Raw genomic sequence first — 19,609 nt, forward strand, 5'->3', positions numbered from 1 at the left:
CCTCGTCATGTCCGTGATCTCATCCGGGACTCCGAACAACATTCGGTCACCAAATCACATAACTCATATAATACAAATTGTCATCGAACGTTAAGCGTGCGGACCCTACGGGTTCGAGAACTATGTAGACATGACCGAGACACCTCTCCGGTCAATAACCAATAGCGGAACCTGGATGCTCATATCGGTTCCCACATATTCTACGAAGATCTTTGTCGGTCAAACTATAATGACAACATACGTTATTCCCTTTGTCATCGGTATGTTACTTGCCCGAGATTCGATCGTCAGTATCTTCATACCTAGTTCAATCTCGTTACCGGCAAGTCTCTTTACTCGTCCCGTAATGCATCATCCCGCAACTAACTCATTAGTCACATTGCTTGCAAGGCTTATCATGACGTGCATTACCGAGAGGGCCCAGAGATACCTCTCCAATACTCAGAGTGACAAATCCTAATCTTGATCTATGCCAACCCAATAAACACCTTCGGAGATACATGTAGACCATCTTTATAATCACCCAGTTACGTTGTGATGTTTGATAGCACACAAGGTATTCCTCCGGTATCCGGAAGTTGCATAATCTCATAGTCAAAGGAAAATGTATATGACATGAAGAAAGCAATAGCAATAAAACTGAACGATCAACATGCTAAGCTAACGGATGGGTCTTGTCCATCACATCATTTTCCTAATGATGTGATCCCGTTCATCAAATCTCAACACATGTCTATGGTTAGGAAACCCAACCATCTTTGATTAACAAGTTAGTCTAGTAGAGGCTTACTAGGGACATGGTGTTTTGTCTATGTATCCACACATGTATCAAGTTTCCGGTTAATACAATTCTAGCATGGATAATAAATATTTATCATGATATAAGGAAATATAAAATAACAACTTTATTATTGCCTCTAGGGCATATTTCCTTCATAATTTTGACGACTCTTATCACATGTTGTGTGAGTTTCCTCGTGTCTTGTTTGATCATTGTCATAGAGATGCCAATGTTGTAGCCCATGAATTAGCAAGATTAGCTAGGCTCTTCAATCCAAGTGTTTGGACGGATGATGCTCCACCTTCCATGTTTCATCTCCTTGTACATGATGCAACACTCATTATAACGAATAGGGAGGTGAACATGTCGCTGGATGGTTAGGAGGACCGTGTTATCCCCAGCCCACCTGGGTTTAAGTCCTAGACTTGACATTGGTGCTTGCATTTTCCTGGATTTATTCCAGGACTTTCGGCGATGTGCGTTATGGAAGGAGACGTTCTCGTCAACTATGAAGGCACATGTGGCGACTCCTTCAATCTTAAGATGATGTGCTATCTCAGTCTTTCGGAGGTGCTCATAGTGGTACGGTGTGTGTGCGCTCATAGGGGTGAGGTATGTGCATATGTATGAGCTTCCGGATCTATATACTGTGTTTAAAAAGTTAATGAATAATGAGTTGTATGATCACATGACATACTTACGTGGTAAGCAATAAAAAAAGGAAAATGCTATCGCTCAACCGACGGATCTAGCGCGTTTGTCCGCCGCCTCCCTTGATCGACACGTGGCCTACTAGACCACGCATCTCTCTGTCCCTCATCTTATCTCTTCCCTAACCTCTATCCTGTACGCAAGTGACGACAATCAATGGCGCCCACCTTGCGAGAGAGGTGGATGGCGGCAAGGCGACCTGGGCGGAGTTTCGGCGCTCGCCGATGACGGGCGGTGCCGCTACTCCCTCACCACCCTTCGACGGGCTCGCGGCGAACGGTGGTGATGTTTTGTTTTGCAACATCTAGTATATTGAAAGAAAGATTTCTGCAACATCAGTCATGTTGCATAAGTTTCTTCCGTAACACCATATAGAGGTGAAGACAAAGAAAAAAATTTATGCAACATCACCTCAGATGCAAAAATTTTCCGCAACAATACCTTTGTTGAAAAAAAAGAAGACAGGGAAAAAGTTTGCTACAACGCAACCTATGTTGCAAAAAATAAATCCCGCAACACAATATGTGTTATAAGAGTTTTCGTAACAAGATCATGTTGCAAAGAAGGAAAGACGTCCAGCCGCTTGATTTTATCATACCCAACGGCTCACGAGGCGGTGGATCTTTTAGAAAGATCAGCCGGCCGACGAGTAGCAGCCACTAAAAAACTAACATATCAACGTAAAAAAAAAAGAAAAAAAGGAAGGGATTTCTCGAAAAAGGAAAAAAAGAAAGGAAAAGTCGTGGAGAAGTACAGCTGGAAAACCTAGCCAAACAGAGCCTTGTCACGCGCCGCGCCCGTGACCTACATTGCGCCTCCTCTTCTCTCGTCCCCCTCCTCGCCCTTCACAAAAGCACCGCTTCCCCAGGTTCTCCCCCCTCTCTTCATACCCAAACACCTCAACTCCTCTTCTTTCTCCTCCCTTAGCCATCTCTCCGAATCCCGCCTAGCCGCCTCCCTTCCCAACCCCCGCGGCCTCCGCCTCTGCGGCCGATGTGCTCTCCTCGTCGGTTGAAAACCCTGAAGGTACCCGCCCCCGCCCCCGCCCCCTGCTACCGCGATCGGGCCTAGGGTTTTCGAGAAATACTTAGGGTATTTTTCTTCGTTGCGCTGATTGTTTTGGCGTTGTGTTTGTTGCGAAGGTGAGGCACAAGTGAGAAATCCCGATCGGAGATGGCAGCGGCGGCGATGGCAGCGCACAGGGCCAGCTTCCCGCTGCGGCTGCAGCAGATCCTGTCTGGCAGCCGCGCCGTGTCGCCGGCGATCAAAGTCGAGTCCGAGCCGGTGAGTCCCCCCCCCCCCCCCCCCCCCCCCTCTTATTCCTTTCGCGTTCTTAATTTTAGGGTTTTGATCGGGATGGTTGTTGGTGCGAACATGGTTAGTTTGGCTGAATCCTCACTAGGTCTTAGGCTAGGGTTTGATTTGACGCCGGCGTTGCTGTGGTGCCCGTTCTGTGGTAGTGTTCCGTTAGATGAGCCTCGCTCGGGGATTGGTGTGAAGCGTTGGAAGTGGTGCTGCGGTTAGTACTTAGTGTTTAAGGTGATCTCTTGTTCAGGTGTTTGTGATTGGGTTATCTTAGAAAAAGTTACGACGTTTTGCCACTGAAGGATCCTATGTTTATGCTGGCACTGTTGTGGCGCTATTCTTTTACGGCTACATGCGCCTGTGTAAGTGCGATACCTAGTTAATGTGGTGCCTTTTGTTGGTACATCAAGTGCAGTAGCGCATAGGATCTTAATCTAACTGTGGCGTATGTCCCTCCATGAGGTTCATACCATGTTGAGAAGCACCAAGCTAGTTTTGATTGATGTGTTCTATGTACAAGGGTTTGTTTTCCATGCTGTTTGTGCTTATGCGTGTAGTTGTTCCTTCTTCAGAACTTATGGGTCGCAACTGGATGCCCTCCAACTTTCTAGATTTTGTATTGTGGTTTTGTCTGATGTGCCTGTTAAAGGACAATACTTATGGTGGTGGTTGTATTGTTCACGTGGAGTTTGTCATCCTGTTTTCGCTGACTGTAGGGCTATAGCACTATTGTGTAACGTGGCCATCTATGCTTGTGATTTGTACACCTAAATAAGACATTCGATAGCAGCTTCCATGTTGATGTCTTAATACTAGTCTATCTGGGGGTTATTATATTTGGTTCTCTGTACATGTTATCAGCATTTCAGTCTAGGTTACACATTTGGTTCAAATATAATGTAATTACTTCTAACTCACGGAGGTTACCAATGTGTTTCAGAGGTAGTTTAGGTTATAATAATAATGGCTTTAAAAGGTATTATGTTTGCTATTTTTTCTTTTGTTTCTAGATTGTGTAGCTGATTAGAAGATAAGTATCTTGATTTTGCAGATACATTAGTGCCCTGTAATTTTTAGTATCAGTACTAAGTTTCAAATTTAAAGGTTTGTATGTTTTAGGGTGTAGCCAGAATTTCAGATGGTCTAAAATACTAGGGACCTTGCTCGAATTAGATTATGAGATAAACCTGTGCTCTAATGTCTGAGGGTAAATACTATCTGAGGGCCACTTGTTACGAATTATTTCAATGGACTTCAGTGTCCTATTCAGCTTGTAGCTAGCAATGGTCAACTGTGCTCTTATACTAGTATTAGAATAGAACACAAATGTTTAGTTAGTGGATATCGTACTCTTGGAAAGGTGCAATAGTTCCCTCACATTTTCAGGATCAAGTGGTTAGGTATGATAGGAAGGTTTGCGTGACATCATAGTAAGTATGCTTGTTTCTTGAGTATTTTTTTTGAATGAGGTGTGATTTTTTGCGATATGTACACCTCTGTACTTATATACATAATTCATTTGTCTTGTATCATGGGAACCACCTTTTATAAACTGGTTATAAATCATGTTCTATTTTTTGCAGCCAGCAAAAGTTAAAGCATTTATTGATCGTGTAATCAATATTCCACTACATGACATTGCCATACCACTATCAGGCTTCCATTGGGAGTTCAATAAGGTGACAGTTTTACTTCTTCTGAATTTGATTTCAATTATGTTCACACTTATTTTCATTACCTGCTTACTGTTAACATTTGGTTGCAGGGAAATTTTCACCATTGGAAGCCTCTGTTTATGCATTTTGATACGTATTTCAAGACATACATCTCTTCTAGAAAGGATCTTCTCTTGTCTGATGATATGTCTGAGAGTGAACCGTTGACAAAAAATACCATCTTACAAATTTTGAGAGTTGTGCAAATTGTGTTGGAAAATTGCCAGAACAAAACAACTTTTGCTGGCCTTGAGGTAAGCTGGTGTTTTTTTTATGTGCTTTTGAACTTCTTTACTACTTTCCCAGAGATGGGAATTTCAGACCCTTATTTTTATTCCACTTAAACTGATCATTGCCCTCTACTCCTTGTATCAGCATTTTAAGAATCTGTTGGCATCATCAGATCCTGAGGTAGTTGTTGCGGCTTTGGAAACTCTTGCTTCAGTGGTGAAAATAAATCCTTCAAAACTACATATGAATGGGAAACTGATCAGCTGTGGAGCTATAAATAGCCATCTTCTATCATTGGCCCAAGGATGGGGTAGCAAGGAGGAAGGTCTCGGCTTGTATTCCTGTGTTGTGGCAAATGAGCGAAATCAGCTGGAGGGTTTGTGCTTATTCCCAGCAGACATGGAGAACAAATATGATGGCACACAGCATCGTCTTGGGTCCACTCTTCATTTTGAGTATAATTTGGCACCTGTCCAAGATTCTGACCAAGCCAATGACAAGTCATCTAATCTCTGCGTGATACATATGCCAGACCTGCACCTTCGGAAGGAGGATGACTTGAGCATATTGAAGCAATGTATCGACAAGTTTAATGTGCCTCCAGAGCACCGGTTTGCCTTGTTTACAAGGATAAGATATGCACATGCTTTTAATTCTCCGAGGACATGCAGGCTATATAGCCGCATAAGTCTCCTTTCTTTCATTGTTCTCGTGCAATCCAGTGATGCCCATGATGAACTGACATCGTTCTTCACAAATGAGCCGGAGTACATAAATGAGTTAATCCGGCTTGTTCGGTCAGAAGATATTGTTCCTGGGCCCATTCGTGCATTGGCTATGCTTGCACTGGGAGCACAGTTAGCAGCATATGCATCATCTCATGAGCGAGCTAGGATACTGAGCGGTTCAAGTATCATCTCTGCTGGTGGAAACCGCATGGTCTTGCTCAGTGTTTTGCAGAAAGCAATATCGTCCCTCAGTAGCCCTAATGATACTTCATCTCCTTTAATTGTTGATGCCCTTCTACAGTTCTTTTTGCTTCATGTGCTGTCATCTTCGAGTTCTGGGACCACCGTTAGGGGTTCAGGGATGGTTCCACCTCTCCTGCCTCTCCTGCAAGATAAGGATCCTTCCCACATGCATCTTGTCTGTTTGGCAGTAAAGACCCTTCAGAAGCTGATGGAGTACAGCAGCCCTGCTGTTTCCCTGTTTAAAGATTTGGGTGGTGTGGAACTTTTGTCTCAGAGGTTACATGTGGAGGTGCAGCGTGTTATTGGTGTTGCTGAAATTACTTCAGTGCTTGCTAGTGATACATCGAAATCAGAAGATGACCATCTGTACTCACAGAAGCGACTGATTAAGGCTTTGCTCAAGGCATTAGGTTCCGCTACATATTCTCCTGCGAATCCTGCTCGCTCTCAAAGTTCCAATGATAACTCTTTGCCCATGTCACTTTCCCTTATATTCCAGAATGTTGGAAAGTTTGGTGGTGATATATACTTCTCTTCAGTTACTGTTATGAGTGAGATAATACATAAGGATCCTACATGCTTTCCTGCTTTGAAGGAACTTGGTCTTCCTGATGCTTTCCTGTCATCAGTGACTGCTGGGGTGATACCATCTTGTAAAGCTCTTATATGTGTACCCAATGGCCTGGGTGCAATCTGCCTTAATAACCAAGGACTTGAGTCTGTCAGGGAAACTTCAGTGCTGCGTTTTCTTGTAGAGACGTTCACTAGTAGGAAATATCTGATACCAATGAATGAAGGTGTTGTTCTTTTAGCAAATGCAGTGGAAGAGCTTCTTCGTCATGTGCAGTCCCTTAGAAGTACTGGTGTTGACATCATCATTGAAATAATCAACAAACTTTCTTGTCCTCGTGGTGATAAAATCACTGAAGCAGCCAGAGCTGAAGAAAAAACAGATATGGAAACAGATGTTGAAGGGCGTGATTTAGTAAGTGCCATGGATTCTGGCACAGATGGAACTAATGATGAGCAGTTTTCTCATTTGAGCATTTTCCATGTTATGGTATTGGTGCACAGGACAATGGAAAATTCAGAAACTTGCAGGCTGTTTGTAGAAAAGGGAGGTCTACAGACTCTGTTGACACTCCTGCTGCGACCTACCATCACCCAATCTTCTGGTGGGATGCCTATTGCTTTGCACAGCACTATGGTATTTAAGGGCTTTACTCAACAGCATTCTACTCCACTTGCGCGTGCATTCTGCTCCTCTTTAAAGGAGCACTTGAAGAATGCCCTACAGGAACTTGATACAGTTTTTAGGTCATGTGAAGTGACTAAGCTGGAAAAAGGAGCCATTCCATCACTTTTTATTGTTGAATTTCTGCTCTTCCTAGCGGCATCAAAAGACAACCGCTGGATGAACGCTCTACTCTCAGAATTTGGAGATGTCAGCAGGGATGTCCTGGAAGATATTGGAAGAGTTCACCGGGAAGTGCTTTGGCAAATTTCACTTTTTGATGAGAAGAAAATAGAGCCTGAAGCTAGTTCTCCTTCAGCAAATGAGGCCCAGCAAGTTGATGCTGCTGTGGGCGACACTGATGATAACAGATACACCTCCTTTAGGCAATATCTTGATCCTCTTTTAAGGCGACGGGGCTCTGGGTGGAACATTGAGTCTCAGGTGTCTGACCTTATCAATATCTATCGTGATATGGGCCGTGCAGCTACTGACTCTCACAGAGTTGGTGCTGATAGATACCCTAGTACAGGGTTGCCCTCAAGTTCCCAGGATCAGCCATCCAGTTCATCTGATGCAAATGCGAAGTCAGAAGAGGACAAGAAAAGGTCTGAGCATTCGTCCTGCTGTGACATGATGAGGTCACTTTCTTACCATATTAACCATCTGTTTATGGAGCTTGGGAAAGCAATGCTGCTTACATCTCGCCGTGAGAACAGTCCTATAAATCTATCTCCATCTGTTGTGTCTGTTGCTAGTAATATTGCTTCTATCGTGTTGGAGCACCTCAATTTTGAGGGGCATACAATCAGTCCAGAGAGGGAGATAACTGTTGCTACAAAGTGCCGATACCTTGGAAAGGTTGTTGAGTTTATTGATGGGATATTGTTGGACAGACCAGAATCATGTAATCCAATCATGGTGAATTCTTTTTATTGCCGTGGTGTAATTCAGGCTATCTTAACCACATTTGAAGCTACCAGCGAGTTGCTTTTCGCAATGAACAGGCCACCCTCGTCACCTATGGAGACTGATAGTAAAACTGGGAAGGAAGAGAAGGATACTGATTGTTCATGGATTTATGGCCCCCTTTCCAGCTATGGTGCAGCTATGGACCATCTTGTAACATCATCATTTATTCTTTCTTCATCGACAAGACAACTACTTGAGCAACCTATTTTTAGTGGAACTGTCAGGTTTCCGCAAGATGCAGAGAGATTCATGAAGTTGCTTCAATCTAAAGTCTTAAAGACTGTTCTTCCCATATGGGCCCATCCACAGTTTCCAGAATGCAATCTTGAGCTAATCAGTTCAGTCACATCGATCATGAGGCATGTTTACTCTGGGGTAGAAGTAAAAAACAATGTTAGCAACATTGCTGCTCGTTTGGCTGGTCCACCCCCTGACGAGAATGCAATTTCCCTGATTATAGAGATGGGCTTTTCTCGTGCCAGAGCTGAAGAAGCATTAAGACAGGTTGGAACAAATAGTGTTGAGATTGCGACTGATTGGTTGTTCTCACACCCGGAGGAACCACCAGAGGATGATGAACTTGCTCGAGCTCTTGCTATGTCTCTAGGGAATTCTGATACACCTGTTCAAGAGGAAGATGACAGAACTAATGATCTTGAGCTCGAGGAAGTAAATGTTCAGCTCCCTCCCATGGATGAAGTATTATCTTCATGTCTTAGGCTGCTACAGGCAAAGGAAACATTAGCTTTTCCTGTCCGGGATATGCTTGTGACTATCAGCTCACAGAATGACGGCCAAAACCGTGTGAAGGTGCTTACATATTTGATTGATCATCTGAAGCAATGTCTTGTGGCATCTGATCCTTTAAAGAACACTGCACTATCTGCTTTTTTCCATGTTCTTGCTTTGATTCTCCATGGAGATACCGCTGCTCGTGAAGTTGCCTCAAAGGCTGGTCTTGTCAAGGTTGTTTTGAATCTGCTGTGCAGCTGGGAGTTGGAGCCAAGGGAAGGTCAAACAACCAAGGTTCCCAATTGGGTTACTTCCTGTTTCCTTTCTGTTGATAGAATGCTCCAGTTGGAACCCAAGTTGCCAGATGTTACTGAGCTTGATGTTCTCAAAAAGGATAATTCACCTACACAAACATCTGTTGTGATTGATGACAGCAAGAAGGATTCAGAATCTTCCTCAAGTGTAGGGTTATTGGACTTGGAGGACCAGGAGCAACTTTTGAGGATATGCTGTAAATGCATTCAGAAGCAGTTGCCTTCCGGTACAATGCATGCTATTCTTCAGTTGTGTGCTACACTGACGAAAGTCCATGTGGCTGCTATCAGTTTTCTTGAGTCTGGTGGCCTACATGCGTTGCTAAGTTTGCCGACAAGTAGCTTGTTTTCTGGATTCAACAGTGTGGTTTCTACAATTATCCGTCATATTTTGGAGGATCCCCATACTCTTCAGCAAGCTATGGAATTAGAGATACGCCATAGTCTTGTCACGGCTGCTAATCGGCATGCAAATCCTAGGGTTACACCACGTAATTTTGTTCAGAATTTGGCGTTTGTTGTATACAGGGACCCAGTGATATTTATGAAAGCTGCCCAAGCTGTGTGCCAGATTGAGATGGTTGGAGATAGACCGTATGTTGTTCTATTGAAGGACCGTGAGAAGGAAAAGAGCAAGGAAAAAGAGAAGGATAAGCTGGTTGATAAGGATAAATCATCAGGTGTTGCCACAAAGATAACATCAGGGGACATGGTTATGGCATCTCCTGTAAGTGCCAAAGGGAAACAATCTGATTTGAGTGCAAGGAATATGAAATCTCATCGCAAGCCACCACAAACCTTTGTCACTGTTATTGAGCATCTATTAGATCTAGTAATGTCCTTTGTCCCACCACAAAGAGCTGAGGACCAATCTGATGGTTCGTCATCCATGGACATGGATATTGACTCTAGTTCAGCAAAAGGTAAAGGGAAGGCCGTTGCTGTCACACATGAAGAGTCCAAGCAAGCAATCCAAGATGCTACTGCATGTCTGGCTAAAAACGCATTTGTCCTAAAGCTGCTCACAGATGTACTATTAACTTATGCTTCTTCCGTTCAAGTTGTTCTTCGCCATGATGCTGAGTTGAGCAGCACGCGAGGTCCTACTCGGACCAGTGGTGGAATATTTAATCATATATTGCAGCATTTGCTTCCACATGCTACAAAACAAAAGAAAGAAAGAAAGCCTGATGGTGATTGGAGGTACAAATTGGCTACAAGGGGTAATCAGTTTTTAGTGGCTTCATCTATTCGTTCTTCAGAAGGACGAAAAAGGATCTGTTCTGAAATCTGCAGTATATTTGTTGAGTTCACAGACAATACTGGTTGCAAACCTCCAATGTTGAGGATGGATGCTTATGTTGATTTGCTCAATGATATTCTGTCAGCTCGCTCACCAACGGGCTCGTCACTTTCAGCAGAATCTGTAGTTACATTTGTTGAGGTTGGCCTTGTCCAGTGTTTAACGAAAACCCTTCAGGTTCTTGATTTGGATCATCCTGATTCAGCAAAGATTGTAACTGGTATTGTCAAGGCTCTTGAAGTGGTTACTAAGGAGCACGTTCATTTAGCTGATTTTAATGCTAAAGGGGAGAACTCATCAAAGACTGTTTTGGAGCAGAACAATGTAGATTCATCATCAAATAGGTTCCAGGTTCTTGACACAACTTCTCAACCAACTGCAATGGTAACTGATCACAGGGAAACTTTCAATGCTGTTCATGCTTCAAGAAGTTCAGATTCAGTGGCAGATGAGATGGATCATGACCGTGATATAGATGGAGGTTTTGCCCGTGATGGTGAAGATGATTTTATGCATGAGATTGCTGAAGACAGAACAGGAAATGAGTCCACAATGGATATTCGGTTTGATATCCCACGTAATAGAGAGGATGATATGGCTGAAGATGAAGATGACAGTGATGAAGATATGTCAGGAGATGATGGTGAGGAGGTTGATGAAGATGATGATGATGAGGAAAATAACAACCTGGAGGAAGACGATGCCCATCAGAGATCTCATGCTGACACGGATCAGGATGACCGTGAGATTGATGAAGAAGAATTTGATGAAGATCTTCTAGAAGAAGAAGATGATGATGATGAGGACGAGGAGGGAGTAATCCTTCGCCTAGAGGAGGGGATCAATGGAATTAATGTGTTTGACCATATTGAGGTTTTTGGGGGGAGCAACAATGTTTCTGGGGATACACTGCGTGTAATGCCATTGGACATTTTTGGCACAAGACGGCAAGGCCGTAGTACATCTATATACAATCTTCTTGGGAGAGCAAGTGACCAAGGTGTACTTGACCACCCACTCTTGGAGGAACCTTCGATGTTACTTCCACAACAGAGGCAACCAGGTATCCTCGTAAATTTGTTACTGTTTACACATTTTAGGCTCTGTTTGGATGCAGGTTATTTCTAAAACCACAGTTTCCAAAAACCAGTGTTTGAAGTCCTAGTTGCAATATACCACAGTACGCAGATAGTGAGGTTTCTTGCAGTATTTGTAAAGTGTTTGGCACCTGCACTATTTCATATACTCCCTCCGTCCCAAAATTCTTGTCTTAAATTTGCCAAGATACGGATGTATCTAACACTAAAATGTAACTAGATACATCCGTATTTAGACAAATCTAAGACAAGAATTTTGGGACGGAGGGAGTAGTATTTTGTGTATATACATATTATTACTGAAATTGAGAAAGTTTAACCAAAATTGCACAGTATGCATGTGAAGCAATGAAATTCATCTGCTCGCCTAAATATATGTGAATACTTGTAGGCTATAACTAGCTCATATTGGTCTGTTGCTTGCTTTATTTGTATATCCGTTGTCCTGTTGGCTTGTTTCGTGATAATTTTGGCATGATAAACTTCTCCTGTACAGCTTCAGCATCATTTTTTGCTCCGGTTCTGTAGATGGAGCCAGACGGGAAGATGTAGAATTGCTTTCTCGTTTTAAAAAAAAGTCAAGAGTGGATATTTTATTACTCCAAAAAACTATTGTATCAGCAATACTACGGTTTACAAAGCGTATTACTTGAAGCGAAACACCTCAAATGATTTTTAAACTCCATTTTTTGAGAAACTGTGTTTTTTTAAAGATCTTCTAAAATACTTTGCATCCAAACAGTGCCTAAGCAGTTAACCTTCTTAAACTGTTCCAGCCTGGGGTACATCGTGCATAGCTAATCCAAATTATTGTCTCTTTTCAGAAAATTTAGTTGAGATGGCTTTCTCTGATCGGAATCATGAAAATAGTTCTTCCCGTTTGGACGCTATATTCAGAAGCTTGCGAAGTGGACGGAATGGACACCGATTTAATATGTGGCTGGATGATGGCCCCCAACGCAATGGATCTGCTGCCCCTACAGTACCTGAAGGCATTGAAGAACTTCTGCTCTCTCAGTTGAGAAGGCCTATGGCTGAACATCCTGATGAGCAGAGCACACCTGCTGTTGATGCTCAAGTAAACGATCCTCCCAGTAATTTTCATGGGCCAGAAACTGATGCAAGGGAAGGGTCAGCAGAACAAAATGAAAATAATGAAAACGTTGATATTCCTGCAGTAAGGTCTGAGGTGGATGGCTCTGCAAGTGCTGGTCCTGCACCTCCTCACAGTGATGAACTTCGAAGAGATGCATCCAATGCAAGTGAGCATGTCGCAGATATGCAATATGAACGTAGTGACACGGCTGTCCGTGATGTGGAAGCAGTAAGCCAAGCAAGCAGTGGTAGTGGTGCTACTCTAGGGGAAAGCCTCAGAAGTTTAGATGTTGAAATTGGAAGTGTTGAAGGACATGATGATGGTGACCGGCATGGGGCTTCAGACAGGACACCTCTGGGTGATGTACAGGCAGCTACTCGATCGCGGAGGCCTTCTGGAAATGCAGTACCAGTCAGCAGCAGGGACATATCATTGGAGAGTGTTAGGGAGATCCCCCCAAACACAGTCCAGGAATCTGATCAGAATGCCAGTGAGGGGGATCAGGAGCCTAACAGGGCTACTGGGACTGACTCAATAGATCCTACATTTTTGGAGGCTCTTCCAGAGGATTTGCGGGCTGAAGTTCTTTCTTCACGTCAAAATCAAGTGACTCAGACTTCCAGTGAGCAGCCTCAGCACGATGCGGACATTGATCCTGAATTCCTTGCTGCACTGCCACCTGATATACGTGAAGAGGTTCTAGCTCAACAACGTGCCCAACGGTTGCAACAACAGTCTCAAGAGCTTGAAGGACAACCAGTTGAAATGGATGCTGTATCAATTATTGCAACCTTCCCTTCGGAAATACGGGAGGAGGTATAATCATGTTATTGATCTGTCTCATTTTGAAGCTTTTTTTTGGCATAACTTGCTCTATGATTCTATCTTCAGTTACTATCATTTGATTTGCTATGAATTGACTCAGAGGTCTTTTATTCCAGGTGCTTTTGACGTCTCCCGATACTCTACTTGCTACATTGACACCTGCACTAGTTGCTGAAGCCAACATGTTGCGTGAGAGATTTGCTCATCGATATCACAGCGGTTCACTATTTGGCATGAACTCCAGGAACAGGAGGGGAGAGTCCTCTCGTCGTGGTGATATCATTGGTTCAGGCCTTGATAGAAATACTGGTGATTCGTCCCGTCAAACGGCCAGCAAGTTAATTGAAACTGTAGGGACTCCTCTTGTTGACAAGGATGCTCTCAATGCTCTTATACGATTACTTCGAGTTGTCCAGGTAATTCCCTTTCTTTGTCTGGTGGTTCTACTGTTTCTGGTGGTGCATGCATAGTAATAATAACTTTTGCCTCTATTATGTACAGCCTATATACAAGGGCCAGCTGCAGAGGCTTCTCTTGAACCTTTGTGCTCACCGGGAAAGCAGAAAGTCGCTGGTTCAAATTCTGTTGGACATGCTTATGCTTGATCTGCAGGGCTCTTCTAAGAAATCAATTGATGCAACAGAGCCGTCATTTAGGCTATATGGGTGCCATGCAAATATCACATATTCACGCCCTCAATCCTCAGATGGTAATTTATTTTGATCTTGTTTCAGTTTTTGTTGTCAGTTTGATTGTTCCATTGCTATATATTTGCTGAGAATTCTATCTGAATTGTCATTTCTTTGTTGCCATAAACAGGTGTGCCACCACTGGTTTCCCGCCGTGTGCTGGAAACTCTGACATACCTGGCAAGAAATCATCCAAATGTGGCTAAGCTCTTACTCTTTCTTCAGTTCCCCTGCCCGCCCACCTGCCATACTGAAACACTTGACCAGAGGCGTGGAAAGGCTGTCCTTGTGGAAGACGGGGAACAACAGAGTGCTTTTGCACTCGTTCTACTTTTGACTCTATTAAATCAGCCTCTTTATATGAGAAGTGTAGCTCATCTTGAACAGGTTCACAATTTGTTTTCACCATTTTCGATATAGATATTTTTCTCAGTTGAGTTTTTCTTAATCATTTGATATTTGTAGTTACTCAATCTTCTGGAAGTTGTCATGCTTAATGCCGAGAATGAAGTAAATCAAGCTAAGTTGGAAAGTTCAGCTGAGAGACCGTCTGGACCTGAGAATGCAACACAAGATGCCCTAGAGGATGCCAGTGTTGCTGGATCATCTGGAGTGAAGCCCAATGCCGATGATAGTGGTAAATCATCCGCAAATAATATAAGTGACCTGCAAGCTGTTTTGCATAGCCTTCCGCAAGCCGAGCTTCGGTTGCTATGTTCATTGCTTGCGCATGATGGGTATGCACTTCTAACTTAAGTGAACTTCTTCAGTAATTTATACAATTCGCTTTCCCTATTGGCTTGCTGCGGCATTGCCATAATCATGCACACTATTGTTTTGCTCAGTTTTATTTTATTTGAAAAGTTTGTGTTCGATGTTCTTGTATCAGTTATCCTTGCCTAATAGGCTGGTCCTTATTTGTTTCCAGGTTATCAGACAATGCATATCTCCTTGTAGCAGAAGTTCTGAAAAAGATTGTAGCTTTGGCTCCTTTCATCTGTTGCCATTTCATAAATGAGCTTTCACGTTCGATGCAAAATTTGACTGTTTGTGCCATGAATGAGCTTCACTTGTATGAAGATTCTGAAAAGGCAATTCTGAGCACATCATCAGCCAACGGCATGGCAGTTCTAAGAGTTGTGCAGGCCTTGAGTTCTCTTGTCACATCTCTGCAAGAGAGAAAAGATCCAGAGCTTCTTGCAGAGAAGGACCATTCAGATGCGCTGTCCCAGATTTCTGATATTAACACAGCATTGGATGCGTTGTGGTTGGAGCTAAGCAACTGCATAAGCAAAATAGAGAGCTCTTCAGAATATACATCAAATTTGAGTCCAACTTCTGCAAATGCAACTAGAGTATCAACTGGTGTAGCACCTCCCTTGCCAGCTGGAACCCAGAATATATTACCGTACATAGAATCCTTTTTTGTGACATGCGAGAAGTTACGTCCAGGACAACCTGATGCTGTTCAAGAGCCTTCAACATCTGATATGGAGGATGCTTCAACATCTAGTAGTGGGCAAAAATCATCTGCAAGCCATACCAGTCTTGATGAGAAGCACACTGCTTTTGTTAAATTCTCGGAGAAACACAGAAGATTGTTAAATGCTTTTATCCGACAAAACTCTGGGTTGCTAGAAAAATCATTCTCTCTGATGTTGAAGGTCCCCCGCTTGATTGATTTTGACAACAAACGTGCATATTTCCGGTCTAAAATTAAGCATCAGCATGACCATCATCACAGTCCTGTTAGAATTTCTGTCCGACGGGCGTACATTTTGGAAGACTCCTATAATCAGCTTAGGATGCGCTCACCCCAGGACTTGAAGGGTAGACTCACTGTTCATTTCCAAGGAGAAGAAGGCATTGATGCCGGTGGACTCACAAGAGAGTGGTATCAGTTACTATCACGAGTGATTTTTGACAAGGGAGCCCTTCTATTCACGACTGTTGGAAATGACTTGACATTTCAACCAAACCCTAACTCTGTGTATCAGACTGAACACCTCTCATATTTCAAATTTGTTGGACGAGTGGTGAGTAAAGGATTATTGATATTATTATTATTACCAGCTACCACCACCACTACCACCACTACTAACAATTTTCTCTCCCTAGGTTGGAAAAGCGCTCTTTGATGCCCAACTTTTGGATGTCCATTTCACTAGATCTTTCTACAAGCACATACTTGGTGCCAAGGTTACTTACCATGATATTGAAGCCATTGATCCTGCTTACTACAGAAACCTTAAGTGGATGCTTGAGGTATGTACTTTTGTGTGTACGTTTATGTTTATGCCTGACAGTCCAGATGTGACATATTTTCCTTTTCTTTTGTGCAGAACGACATAAGTGATGTCCTGGACCTCACATTTAGCATGGATGCAGATGAAGAGAAGCTGATATTATATGAGAAAGCTGAGGTACGCCCCCCCCCCCCCCCCCCCCCCCCCCCCCCCCCCTTTCTCTCTGTTTCGCACCTTTCTCTCTTTGGTTAATGTGGTGACTGAGTACCAACTCTATGCAGGTAACTGATTGTGAGTTGATTCCTGGAGGGCGTAACATTAGGGTCACTGAGGAGAACAAGCATGAATATGTGGATAGGGTAGCAGAGCATCGTTTAACCACTGCAATTAGGCCTCAGATTAATGCTTTCATGGAAGGATTTAATGAACTCATTCCTCGCGAGCTAATATCCATTTTTAACGACAAAGAGTTTGAACTGCTAATCAGTGGACTCCCTGATATTGACTGTGAGTTGAAAGAGTTAATTCAGTTCTATAATGATCCGTTTAGATCTTGCATGTGCTCTACTTATTTTGTACATCTGCTTTCAGTGGACGACCTAAAGGCAAATACCGAGTATTCTGGCTACAGCATAGCTTCTCCAGTTATTCAATGGTTCTGGGAAATTGTACAAGGTTTCAGCAAGGAGGACAAAGCTCGATTTCTCCAGTTCGTTACTGGCACTTCAAAGGTATTTGGTGAAAGCACGACCTTTTAAATTGTGAAGCTATTATTGTTTATGAAAATTTGTTCTAGGGTACCTGTTAACTCACGATCCCTTCCTTTGAGACCGATTTCTCGAAACATTTTTATATAGAATTCAATTTATGTATCTTTGCTGCAGCATACATTCTGCTGTCAATGGATTCTCTTAGTATATGTTATATGTGGTGTTTTATGCTTTGAGCTGAACTGCAGGTACCTTTGGAGGGTTTCAGTGCGCTCCAAGGAATATCTGGGCCACAAAGGTTCCAGATACACAAGGCATACGGCAGCACCAACCATCTGCCCTCAGCTCATACTTGGTAACCAATCTTCACTAGTCCGTTATGCTTTTGACTTGTCAGCAACCATAATTGTTTCATTTTGGTATATACTGATTTGCTATTCTGCTTCTGCTCGCTGCAGCTTTAACCAACTGGACTTGCCTGAATACACATCCAAAGACCAGCTGCAGGAGAGGTTGCTATTGGCTATTCATGAGGCAAATGAAGGGTTTGGATTTGGTTAATCAGTCATTCCCGCACTTGTGCATTCGCTGCTGGGTATTTGTACAGATAGTACGGGAGTTGCAATAGGCAAGTGGGAATGTGTGCGTGCTTGTTCCACAGTCTGCTAGATCCCACTAGTTGGCAACATGAAGCATCAGCCTTAGGCACTACCAGGAGGTTCTCAATATTTGTTGGGACATGGCCGAGATCTACCAGAATCATTGCATTGCAAACAAGTTACTGCAAAGAATGTGCAGTGAGTGGGAGTTTAAACAGACACCAACTATTTGATGTTCATAATATTTTTCTATCTTGTTTACATTGGATTTAGCTGGAAGATCTTTTGAAGTCTTTTATAGATGTGCGGAATAGATGTGGAATGCAGCAATAAGACGAGTGCAATTTTCTCATAATCTGTTACTCATCTCGTCTCTTATGCCTCTTCTTGTGGTTGCATCTGTTAATCATTCAATACCTCCCAAAGGTCAAACCACGTAAGAAAAACCGTATGGTCTGATGGTCACAGCAAAGAGTATCCTAGTCGCTTTCATGTCTCGTATCAAACATCTCCATGTAAATGTGTAATATAAAGTGTCTCCTAACATAACATTTGCTTCCTTGTGAGGACATCCCTTGGTACAGTGCCCTGAATTCCAGCAGTAAAAGAGGATACGAGTCGCGACTTTGTTAATCTTGTGAGCAACTTATATGACATGGCTAAAACACAAAGGGGACGCTGTGCGGGGCAGTTGTTTGTTCCAACTTCTATCATGGTGACATGCCTAAAACACAAATGGGACGCTGAGTGGATAGTTCCTTAGAAACTAGTGACACAATAGGAGCATCCATCATGATGTTCCTCATAGGTGTGTCCTATTTGTCCAAGTAGCATCACTGATTCAAGTTTTGGTGCGGTAGCAAAGCTGGTCAGAGGAAGGCGGCATGGGTTTCATGGGAGACGGACCATGGCACAATACAAAGAAGGACATACTATGTGTAGCAAAGCTGGTCAGAGGAAGGCGGCATGGGTTTCATGAGAGATATTGAATGGTAATGAAAACTGTGTGTAGTCTTTATTGATGATGATGTCTTATTGAACATATAACTTTAGCTACACAACCCGCCTAACGAGAGCCATGGCGCTTTCAGTTCGATCTCGCCCGCACAATTTGCCTCGCTGTCCAGCGCGAGCGTCCTTTCCATTGCGCTGGTAAAAATCGACCCGTTAATTTTCCTGTACGCTGCATTCTCACGCTAGAGTGGATGACGGCTGGGCCAGGGTTGCGCGTGGGTCCGTCTCGTAGTGCCGCCGTGTGTGCGTGTGTGTGTCCAAGAGTCCGGCTGGTAAGAACAGTCGTCGATTGTGGGTTCGCAGCGGTGTCAGCCCCGTCGATCGTGGGTTGGTTCGTTCCTTTTTACCTTTCGCGTTTGTACCCAGCTGCGTCCGTTCTACTTCAGCTGCGTTGGGCCCATTTGTCAATCTATTGGGTGCGCGGGGGTTCTGTTCTTGCTTGCTGGCGTGCCTGGCCCGCTTCGGTCCGTTGGGTAAAGAGGCGTTTCGCCTGTTTCGTGTTGGTACGCGGGGTCTCTTCTCTCCGTGCCGCTGCAGGTGGCCCATTCACGCTTTTGGTCCCACTCGTCAGTCAGGTTGTGTTCCTCCGTCGGTTCATCTAGGAGTTACAGCGCCTGCTCGGGGGCGTGCTCTCCTCATCTACTCTGCTCTATTCTGCTGCCTCGGCTCCCGGTTCACTCCCCCCGCCTGCGCCTCCTCGTTCTTCCTCCGCCTGCACCTCCTCGTTCTCATCTGGTCGCCATCGCCGCTCGCCGTCGCTAGGGATCGATCCCCGTCGGCTTGTTCATCGGTCGCTTGCGCCGTCGTCGTGTTGTTTCGTCATGTCTCCTCGTGCTGCTGCTGTGGCCTTTGGTTAGGAAGGGTGAGCTCGTTGCTTCTTTCGGTTGGTTGGTGTTCGATTCTTGCCTGCTCCTGGCTGACTTGTTCTTGCTTCTTCCTTCTGCTTCTTTATCCCTTGTAGGGCTGCTTCAGAATCTCATGTGTTGTCCGAGACACAAATGGGTGTGTGCCATGTTTAGATCTGCTGTGTGGTGCTTCTAGGGGTTGATTTAGTTTAACTTAGC

General features: G+C 43.7%; 1 protein-coding gene across 1 annotated transcript; it reads left to right on the plus strand.

The window, feature by feature from the left end:
- The first annotated feature begins 2,267 nt into the window (after window positions 1–2,267).
- Window positions 2,268–17,886, plus strand: LOC109768956 (E3 ubiquitin-protein ligase UPL2). Its single transcript, XM_045228664.2, has 17 exons — window positions 2,268–2,518; window positions 2,635–2,776; window positions 4,381–4,476; window positions 4,563–4,766; window positions 4,888–11,332; window positions 12,191–13,278; window positions 13,404–13,703; window positions 13,789–13,996; window positions 14,107–14,363; window positions 14,442–14,713; window positions 14,905–16,012; window positions 16,095–16,241; window positions 16,319–16,399; window positions 16,504–16,729; window positions 16,814–16,953; window positions 17,181–17,287; window positions 17,391–17,886. The coding sequence occupies exons 2-17, from the start codon at window positions 2,666–2,668 to the stop codon at window positions 17,491–17,493; spliced, it is 10,893 nt and encodes a 3,630-aa protein (XP_045084599.1). The 5' UTR covers window positions 2,268–2,518; window positions 2,635–2,665; the 3' UTR covers window positions 17,494–17,886.
- Window positions 17,887–19,609: the final 1,723 nt, after the last annotated feature.

Source organism: Aegilops tauschii, chromosome 5 (assembly GCF_002575655.3).
Source record: "Aegilops tauschii subsp. strangulata cultivar AL8/78 chromosome 5, Aet v6.0, whole genome shotgun sequence".
Classification (NCBI taxonomy): Eukaryota; Viridiplantae; Streptophyta; class Magnoliopsida; order Poales; family Poaceae; genus Aegilops; species Aegilops tauschii.